Consider the following 11,481-nt stretch of genomic DNA (forward strand, 5'->3'; position numbering starts at 1 on the left):
TTTTAAGGTCAGATTCGATTGTTCAAGGTTCGTTAGTGGACCAATTGCCTTTACAGGTGTTAGGAGAGGATACTGATCCAAAAGCCATATGTCAGTGGTCAGTGTCTACCTCCCCAGGCTTAAATCCCCTGGATGCATCTGCGGATAGTGGATCTGACATAGGCGCAGATCGGCAACTTGTTGACAATGATTCAGATATAACCTGATGAGTCACAAGGAAATGTCTTCACAGACATTAGAAGGGAACTTTGATCTTTATGCTAAATTCTTTGGATCATTGTTTACCTTCCCAGAATTCAAATCTGGAACCCTAAAAGGGAAACTAGTAACTTGTAAATTATGACTCAGATTCATCTGACGAGTTTAACAAGGATGGGGATTTGTGAACTCCCATTACACCACCTGTGACCTCCTTAAGGATGGCTAAGGTGATTTTCCTTGCAGGTACAGCTGGATTATGGAGCTATGAGAGAAGAGTGATACACTTGTGAGAATGAGTGTAAACACGAGTGGAGAGAAGAGTGAAACACATGTGAGGTACACTAAACAGAATCACACACTCACAGTGAGGTAGAAAGAGAAACTACTTGTTATTTCTTTTCCAACCAAGTGAAATATGAGAACTCCTTCAGACGACGGCATACATTCCTTCTTTAAGGGGGAGATAAAAGCTTAAGAAATAATTTGGAGGATTCCTCAACTAAGGGGGAGAAATAGAAGGGAGGAAGAAAAAGATCCTAAAAATGTACACTACACCACACCATTGTTGTTTCTAACTACGGATCCTATTGTACGGGAGAGGTGGTAAACACAAGGTGATTTCCTAGTAAGGGAAGAAGCAGTTAGGGGAGTACCATTGGTTTTTATCTGCGGATCCTATTGTACGGGAGAGGTGGTAAAACGAAGGTGATCTTCTTTAATCAGTTGATTCTCATAGGGGGAGAAGCAAGAGATATGGCCTTCTCAACAGGAAATGTGGTTGTACAAATGAAGATGGAACTACTTGAAGATATGTTCAGTCTAGAGGAACATCTACTTGGAATCTGGAAAATGTTAAATCTCATCCAGAACTTTTCTGCTATTTACTTTGCATGTATGTTTATATCTTTTTCTTATTTGTTAGTTGAGTTATCCTCTAGGTATTTGTGTGTTATTGTCTAACAAACAAATAGGGGGAGATTGTAAGTCATATGTCATAGCCTATTTGTATATTCGAGGATTCAACTCAACTCAAATAAGAATGTAATAAGTAAATAGTGGATCGACCGTCAGAGAGATCTCGCAAAGTAATATCTGTCAAAGGATTCAGAAACAAGGTTCATCTACAGACTTGAGGAGGTAATTCACTGGAAGAAGTTCAAGAAGTTGATAATGCCTCAGTGATATAAATCAAGATCGTGGATTTAATCAAGTGACAGAGATCTTGTCAGAGTATCATTAATTACAAGGATTTAATCTGAAGAAAATCAAAGCGTCAAAGTCAAGACATGAAGAAACGTCACGGAAGTTAGTCACTCATGAACCAGACAGTACATCGAGTGTCAACGTTGAAGTGGTGGAATTGATTCATAATTCTCAGTGATTTTCAGAAGATATTCAGAAGATTGGTTGCTGCTCAGGGTTAGTATTAATTCTCTATTAATTAATTAAGTCATATAATTTAATTAAGAAAATAAATTAAATCTGCAAAGATTAATTTATTTGATTAATTAAATTAATTGATTAATTAACTCAGAATTAATATTAAGATTTTTCAGAATTTTTAATTGGTTAAAATCTGTTTTAATTCCAAAAAGACAACTGATTGTATTAGTATGACAATCGGTATGACAATCAATAGTCATACCGAAAGTCATGCTAATTCAGTTGATTGTCTTACCAGAATTATTATTAGAATAAAATCACTTATTAATTCAGCAAAAACAATCTGTTTGAACTACTATGACAATCGGTATGACAATTGATTGTCATACCGAAAGTCTTGCTAGTTCATTCTGATTGTCTTGCTAGCTCTAAGGATAGTCCTACCGATTGTCTTGCTGAGCCCAGGATTGTCTTGCCAGTTCAATTCTATTATGTTGATTAAAAGAAGCAGACAAGCAGCAGATCAATTATCCATCCAACAGACTGAAAAAATACAAGAACAAAGAAAAAAAAGCAGCCGCCTTTAAACATTTTATTTTCTTCTCTGCTTACATCAAGATCAAAATTCTAGTTTGTTAATGTTAAATCCAAACCATTAGAATTATTTATCTTGTTCTTGTGTAACAATCTAGCGGATCAAAATCCCTAGAACTTAATCTCAAATCGCGTTTAGCATTTGATTCTAATTATTGCAAAAATAGAAAAAGTTCATGTCGAATTTATTCTAGATTTGTGATAATTGATTTGAGATTAATACCTTGTAATCGATACAGTTGTTGTAACACCTTTCAAGTTTAATAATATTTTTATTTAACTTGAATTTTGTTTCACATTTTTTATTCCGCATTTATTCGATTATTTGGTACTGTTTGTATTCAACCCCCCCTTCTACAAACACATTGGGACCCAACAAAAATTTATCCAACTTCATTCCCTTACTGACCACTTGATTTTCATCCTACGTTTTAGAGGCTTATTAACGTCCATTCTTACACGAATCCGAACATATGCTTTCCAGATGCCATTATAATTTGCGAGGTCTGATTTGACATCAGCACCAATACTTACCAACACTTTGGAGAACTTATTCTAAAATTAAGCCATTTGGTAGGTCGTATACTTGCACTCAGATGTCACAGTATCTTCTAATTTTACTTCCTTTGGATCACAACTATCTTTTACTGCATTATAAATTAGCAAACTTTGCTTGAACGATCATGGTCTTCCATTAAATCCATTGGATGGTAGAAAACAAATGTATATATCATTTCTCCAATGCGACACCTTTGGTAAATCCATTGGATGGTAAAAAACAAATGTATATATCATTTCTCCAATATTATGAATCTCGACTTCCTCCTTCGAACGTCATAAAAATACTAACATATTTTGCATTGTCATTTTATTAATATTCTTCTACGTCAAGAACCGCCTCACCAGCACGAATGCTTCCTTCTTTTTAGCGATCTGATCATTGGCAACAATAACCCCTCCTTCCTCCTCTATTGCTAGTTTAGCGTATAACTCATTAAGTGTTTGTTTCGAGTACTCCATGCTCACAAGTAATTATAAATTAATGATAATAGGATTGAATGATAATATATTTAAGAATAAAACTTGCTACTTGAACAAGACAGAAAAACTCTCAACATGGAGAGAAGCGGCTAGAGGGATTTGCATTTAGTTGCTTTTAACCGGCTATGGAAACCTTCGTAAACAAAAATTCTTCAACAAAAAATTATATGAAGAACAAATCTATAAAAATCCTTCAACAAAAAATTATGAACAAGCTAAAGAAATTTAATCTCGTTTTATTTTTCATTTCTCGAAAACAAGCTAAAAATTATGAACAAGCTAAAGAAATCAAATTATTGATTATCTTAATCAGTCAATGTTTTTATTTATATTCATGTACTGAGTTGATGATTATATATATGCAGATAATTTTGCTTTTACGAAGAATATCAAATCTGGAGTCTTCAGCTTCTAGAAGCATGGTTTGGGAATTAGGTGGCACAAACATTTATACAAAGCTACCTAACTACTGTAAACTCTTGATACATCAGTTCCAAGTTTAAACCAGCAGTGACGAAACAATCAATGGACTTCTATACATGCTTATACTCTTATAGCCCCATGGTCCAGGATCATCTACACATACTCTACTCATATCCCCTTTCACTTTCTTAATTATTAAAACACTAATTATCCACGTCTAGGATCGCTGTAAATAAACATGGAACGATATGCACCTATAACAATCGTATGTCAAGTACCCGAACCCATTAAATATTCATGGTTTGATCGACATTACCTCATGGATTGTGCAACTCCCTATTTCCCAACCAACAAGTCATTAAGTCCATATCTCAATCGATCTCAACATTAATTCCCTTTGTCCACATTCCATAAATTTAAGTTCTCCCTAGTCAAGTAATTTTCTTTAACATTACAAACATCCTCAAGCCCTTTCTGCCACTCCTCTTCTCCAGTCTTTCTACTGGCCTTTGTGTTGATTATAAAAAAATGGATGTGGAATATTATGGGGTACTAATTCTTTTGTTTCCACACTCGTTTTAATAAAATGTGATCTTCACATGGATTACTGTATAATTATGGTTGTTTGTTCTTAGGAATATGTAAGGAATTCTAGGGGAGTTTGGCTTTTCACTTGCAGATGGCTGCCTTTATCTTCTCCAAAAGCTCTTGTTTTCCTTTGCCATGGTTTGCATTCTCTATTCTCCTCACTATCCTTTAACAACTTCCACATTCTTCAAACCTCTCCTCATTTATTTTTATACTTCTTTTTCGTAATGAGGCTGCAGGGTACGGCATGGAATGCAGCGATTTCATGAGAGGTAGATTTTATACCTTCAGTACTTCTTTTATAACATTATGATGATTTGTCCAATCTATTGGAGTCTATTTTGTATGTTGAGGATTAGAGTAGTTTTATCAAATTATCTTCTCTAAAATGTGTGTTAGCTATGTAGGCTTCTTGGTTGATTCCGTTAACAAATTCCACGGCTTAAACAAGTCTGGTTCTTGTTAGACTGAAATCCATAAATTTGTCTATCAGGATTTCATTGTCAATGTGCAGTGTGCCCGTTCCACCTAGCAATTAGCTATCTGTCTTTTTATCGGTTGTAAAGACTGATATAGCTTTTTAACAACTCCGACACTATGGCGTGGCTAGGCAAATCACTTTAGCTAGAATCTTTTACTTCATATATGGCTAGCTTTTCCACCTCTCCACTGGCTACTATATATCTGTCTCAGTCTCTCTTGTTCATCTTTCTCGTCTGAGAATATTTGAATACAAATAAATATACCACACAGCTAATCGTTTAGCTAGCATTGCTGGAGCAAACCAATCTAGCCAGTACTACTGCAGATACTCTTCATTCTATCACTGAGGAAGAAAAAATGTGAATGGAGTGTGCCAAGTCACCGCTATAGTGAAAACCAACTCCGATGTATTTAATTCTTCATTAATTGTTTTTTCCTCTTTCACTTTATATCTCTGTAGTGGTTGCTTTAAGGCTTTTATTTCTTACCTATAACAATTAATTTTTAATCTTTTTTTCTCCACATACATTCTCACATTAAATATGCAATTCCTAACCATTTGTTGATGATATTCATCAAACCATAATTTTATTGTCAAATTCAAATTTGTATATGCTTAGGAATATTATAGTTGTACTCTTGATCTTCTACACAATTACGCAAAAACAACAATAATTAGTGATTCCTTGGAAACAACATGTTTTCACTTGGCAGTTGTAATTTTGGCACAATTGCAGAAATTTTCAGATTTATGTTTAGTAGCTTAAGTAAACATATGTTATATAAAGTTTGGCTAAGAAAATGTCTTCTTTAAGTTCCTCGGAGATAATTAGCTGGCTATCATGTCTCAAGTCTCAAGATATAAATTGAGCGTGCCATGCAACTAATCACGAACTGATGCTTAAAATTTAAGGTTGTGGGACAAGGTTGGCCAAGTACGGGTACGCTGTTGTCGGGATCGATTATGAAGGACATGGACAATCCAGGGGATCTCGTTGTTATATCAAGAAGTTCGAGAACATTGTGAATGACTGCAGCGACTTCTTTAAATCGGTCTGTGGTAAGCTCCCAACAAACAATTAGTTCATTATTTTCCAAAAAGTTCAGTAATGTGGTGAATTTATGTGACTGTAGTTCTTATTTTCAACAATTAGGAGGTGTGTGGATCAAATGTGTTTAAGCTACCAGCTTACTATTGCTTATGGTAGATGCATAGCAGATTTACAATAGACTCTAAAAAGCAGTATTCTTTTAATAAAAAAATAGTGTATCGTCCTCCAACAAACACCCTCTCTGGCCAGCATGAGTCATTGGGGGAGTTTCGGCATAATTCATTACTGTAACTAGTTTACATTCCAGCTTTTTCATAAGCCATTTATACAGCAAGCATCTCAAAGTATACATGGGTTGTTTTATCCAACGGTGGTAAGCGTGTGGTTAAACAACAAGGTTACTAACCGAAAGGAGATTGTTGACTAAAACTGAAGCTCATTTAGTTCTACTTGAAAAAATGAAGATCCCAAATTAGAACACCAAAATATCGTATAGAAAAAGCATAAATTGATGTATGAAAGTGTTTGTATGGATACCAGGGCAGAAGGAGTACAAAGATAAGCAAAGGTTTTTGTATGGAGAGTCGATGGGTGGAGCCGTGGCTCTACTTATTCATAGAGAGGATCCTGCTTTCTGGCACGGGGCAATTCTTGTGGCTCCGATGTGCAAGGTTGGTACTGTGTTACATTTTTGTTATTACAGTAGTGTAACGATAATAATCTTACAGTTTACTCTTTCAATTGCTAACTAACAATGACATGGCTACATTTTTTAATTAACATTAAGAACAAATTCTTTCCAGATATCTGAAAAGGTGAAGCCGCATCCAGTAGTAGTAAGCATGTTAACTACTTTAGAAGATCTTATACCTAAGTGGAAAATAGTTCCCACAAAGGATGTTATTGACGCAGCTTTCAAGGACCCTGTTAAGCGAGAAGAGGTTTAAAATTTTGTAATTGATAATTAACTTGGTGAACTGCAAGAAGTAGAGAGTAGCTTTGTACTGACATTTTTTTTGATCTGTTTTTATCTTAAATGTGCAGATACGTGGGAACAAGCTTATTTACCAAGACAAACCCAGGCTGAAAACAGCTCTAGAAATGCTCCGAACTAGCATAAATCTCGAGGATAGCTTAAGCCAGGTTCATATTGCTGTGATCCTCTCTTAATGTAGTTCATAGTTATTTTAAAAGTTTATAACAGTGCTTGGGTGGATACACCATCATGTGCAAGTAAAATACACATAACAAAGTACTGAATGAGTGAGGTTAAAAATTGTTCTGAAGTCTGGATTCAAGAAAAGCAAATGTTCATTAAATGTTACAACCATATCTTCTAGAAGTAGTTTGAAGATTTTACTTTATTTGTATGAGTGTGACCACCGCTGAAAACCAACTGTAATCTGCATTAATTATATAGAATGTGTTTGAGGTCCTACAGTACTGTTAAGCATGAGACTGTGTTTCCCATTTATCAGTCATTTCCATGACTTTAATTTATCTCTTATTTAAAATGAAGTCTAGATTGGCGGTATGAATTTAATGTTTCACCTTCCCTTCAAACTCTATGAAACAGATCAGAATACCCGTCGACCGGTTTCTATTAACTACATGTCCTGTTTGGTAAAATGTCAACTACTAAGCTATACCAGTAGTAGTAATTCATCGTCTCTGCTAGTTCTAAATGCTGCAAATATTGCTTATTGGCAGGTGACATTACCATTTTTTGTGTTGCACGGGGAGGAAGATACAGTAACTGATCCCAATGTTAGTCGAGCATTGTACGAGCTAGCTAGTAGTGTTGACAAAACCATAAAATTGTATCCAGGAATGTGGCACGGCTTGACAGCAGGGGAGACGGAGAGCAACATCCAGGTTGTATTTAAAGACATCACCGACTGGTTAGACAAAAGGTCTGGAAATGACTGCACAAATTTCCTGGCCTATAATCCACAAGACAGTTCTAGCCCTGAAAACGGCACCAGTGCTAAATCGCCTAAAAGCATGCCTGGACAGAAGCCACAGAAAAAGTTTTTGGGTGGAAGATATCTCTGTGGGTTGAAAGCAAGTCAAATGCACCATAACTCCCCGGTGCAGACTTAGCATGGCATATTTATTTGCTCTTTGTTATGTTAAATTATGCGAAACAGAAACTTAAGACCTATGTGATGCATATATATTTATGCCGGGTTAGTTCATGGTCATATCCTGACCTAAAACTGGTGACCTATGGGTTTTTCGAAAAAAAGGAACCGAAGAACCGTTGCTATCACAATATTTTTTTCCAGATATCTATATATATATATTATTGATACAAATTAAGAATATAATTGGGAAGGACAAAGTTTCCTTCATTTATCAAAGTAGAGTTTCCTTGATTTATCAAAATATAAGTAAGTGCTACCACAAACTTAGATAATATCGCTTCAGATAACTTATAAAAAGGTATCATTAAAACCCTTCAAGAGTAAAATTCAATGGAAAAAAAATTTCAGGAGGGAAAAATGAGTACCTGCTAAAAATATATTATATATAAAATTAAGTATAAACTAGTGTCTGATAGTTGCCCGAACAATCTCGCATATCTTCAAAATTATCTTGTAAACTGAGATCTTGATTGATAATTGAACTTTAAATCTGATATGAGAACCTCTTTAAATCTCTTACCATCCTGAAAATAAAACAAAAGGGACAAAAAAATATATTAAAAAACGATTATTAAAATTATAAAAATAAAAATAAATATATAATACATAATAATAATATAAAATCTAACTAAAATATTAGTTCGACACGAACAAACCCAATAAATTGACATAAACAAACCCAATAAATTGACATAAACAAACCCAATAAATTGCCAGAAGATTTCTTCTAGAAGGCCAAAATTATGTCCTCAAATAGGTCATCCATAAAAGGTACACATAAAAACTTCAATCAACACACTCATTAAAATACCTATCTATTAGTTAAATAGATCCTAATTTGTAACTCCCCTTTTAAGTAAATACCAAAAATACTCCATCACATCAGCATCAACTGCATCATTTAAAAGCAATCAATCAAATCAAAATTACCTAAAACTCAAATCAAAAGTTATCTAAAAAGAATATCATTCATGAGATTTAATTATATTAAATGAGTAAGATCCGTTACATTAATACCAAGAAATAGCAAATTTAAATCTAATGGTCCTTATGAAAAATTTAATCTAAAGATAGAAATCAACAAATTTCTAGCAAGCTAAAAAATAATTAAAATGGGATTTAAAAACATAACCATGAAATGAAAAACAAACACATTAATTACATATAATTATTTTAGAGGTTACATAAATCAACAACAGGAGTAAAAGGAACACATTTAATACACATACCAAATTAACTATAACTTTTATGAAAAAGAAAATCAAAAATATCTTTAAACACAGGAAAGTAAACTTTAGATTTGAGAGCGTTAAATTGTAACAGAAAGTAATTAATAACAATTAAAAGATAATAAATCTTGCTTAAATTAATAATTATACAGGCCATTTTAAAAGTTAAATACCTAAACCAAGCGACGTTATACCTTACGGTAGCTAAAAATATTATACAGAAAGATCATAAACAATTAAAAGAGATACACCGTAACATAAGTAAAATAACATGTACCAATCCTTGATTGATTTAAAATCATTAGGTTAAAATAAAGTAACTAGTAACTAGATTTCTTAATTCACATCAAATCAAAAACAGTTATAAAAATAACCAAAAAAAAGTAACTTAACAACTCATTTACTCATGCCCTAATTTGTAGCTAAATAAATGGCAATTTAAATGAATAAATTTAACCTGCCGTTTTAATCATTCAAATTAATGAACCAGTATTAAAGACAAGTAAGTTGTAATGAACAACGTTGCAAACACTTAACCATTTAGCATCATTTAACACATATAACTTGCACATGATAGATTTAATCATTGCAAAACAATGTCAACTATTATAGCAATATCTGTCAAGGCATGGTACTAAGACTAGAAGCAAGTAATCATGACATATAAACTCATGAACTTATCATAGCAAGAAAAAGCCAAACATCGTATAGAGTAGCAATCAAGAACAATGATGTTCAGTTAAACAATTAAGTTTATCAATAATCGTTTATGAATCAAGAAAAACAAAGCTTATCACCCTAAAATCATACTACCAATAAATATCATAATACCAAAATAATTCAAAAATTACTAGAGCACTAATGACAAATAGCAAACTCATATCCAACAAGCGTGCAACAATCCATTTTTATGAATAACTCGAATAAAACTCCAATTTAACAATCCCAATCACTGAAATAAGAAACAAATTATCACCAAATATCATTCAAATATCTTCAAGAAAAGAAAAAATAGGTTCTTCAGCTTATACATGAGCCGTAGCGTTGAACACACGGACTTACCTTTTCTACAACCGTAGCATGGAAGCTAATTACTGATTTAGATGTTTTTGATTCGGTTGATTGGGGATAAACTACCCAACAATTATTTTTTTGAGTTAAAAATATTTAGATGAAGACAAAGAAAAAAATAAAAAGAGCAACACAATTTTATAGGGTTGTACCGCCATTCTTGAGCTAACTTTTAAACTTATTTGAAAATTATTTTTATAGTGTACTTTTCATATTCGATGTATACCAGGTATCTTATATTTGACTCTTATTTGTGTGTTTTATTGGCATGGCTTGTAATTTTGTTTAAACGTGTACCTGCTTTAGTGTCCGAGAGTAAAAATAAGAATCTCAAACCCAACCCCCACCCTAATATGGGTCTATTCGAAAAGGGGTATGACCTACCCCAATATGGGCATATTCGAAAGGTATGCGAAGCATGAAAGCTTAAGTAGTCTTCATAAAATAAGTATTACACATACAATATAGACACACGCCCCATATTTACTATTTTCTTCATATATACTTCATTACTTGACTACTTTCATTTTTTGTAGATCAACTATTATCACCCTCATACTCCTCCGCACGGCCACACCAACAATCATACCGCGCAATGACATCATCAACTCTACTACTCCTCTGTGCAGCCACAAACATTATTCTGCCAGGTCTCTTTTTCATATTCTTCTCACTAAATCTATATCAATGCATCTTGCTCACAATATTTTAAATAGTAAGCACATTATGTTTTATATTTATGATTATGATCTTGTTAACAAGACTAGCTCGAACCTTATTGTGTATTTTAGCTATATGAAAAAATGGTATATATGCATTATATTCATGGGTGTGTTAAGAAAGTTGGTAGTGCTAGGAAAATTATGTTTGCTGAGTTTTCGAAAGAGATGATACTCGTGGGTTCGATTAATGGGGTAATGTGTTTATCACAATAGGATGTTGAGACTTGAGAGGAGGGGGCGTTTTGTTGTGTTGTGGAATTTTTCTATTCATAATTGAAAATTAATTATAATTTTTTTTATAAAGAATCGGCCAAAACTCGGAGCCAAACCAAGTTTTGACCGATTTTTCATAAAATCATTTTTGAACCCGATTACTCAGGGGGAGAAATAGAAGAAGGTTCTGGAAATCATACCAATGAAGAAGAAGAAGCAGAAAACATAAGTCAACAAACTTACACAAGGAAATGGGATAGAAGTAACAATGCAGATGCAATTATTGATGATCCCAATGCTGGAGTGAGGACTAGAAGTGCAACTGCAAATGAAT

At 33.5% G+C, this 11,481-nt stretch overlaps 1 protein-coding gene across 1 annotated transcript; it reads left to right on the plus strand.

Moving 5' to 3' along the window:
* The first annotated feature begins 3,926 nt into the window (after positions 1 to 3,926).
* On the plus strand, positions 3,927 to 8,073 carry LOC141698665 (caffeoylshikimate esterase-like). Its single transcript, XM_074503438.1, has 8 exons — positions 3,927 to 4,191; positions 4,278 to 4,368; positions 4,470 to 4,502; positions 5,627 to 5,773; positions 6,306 to 6,436; positions 6,569 to 6,706; positions 6,810 to 6,908; positions 7,476 to 8,073. The coding sequence occupies exons 1-8, from the start codon at positions 4,171 to 4,173 to the stop codon at positions 7,866 to 7,868; spliced, it is 1,053 nt and encodes a 350-aa protein (XP_074359539.1). The 5' UTR covers positions 3,927 to 4,170; the 3' UTR covers positions 7,869 to 8,073.
* The last annotated feature ends 3,408 nt before the right edge of the window (positions 8,074 to 11,481 follow it).

The sequence above is a fragment of the Apium graveolens genome, chromosome 11 (assembly GCF_009905375.1).
Source record: "Apium graveolens cultivar Ventura chromosome 11, ASM990537v1, whole genome shotgun sequence".
NCBI lineage: Eukaryota > Viridiplantae > Streptophyta > Magnoliopsida > Apiales > Apiaceae > Apium > Apium graveolens.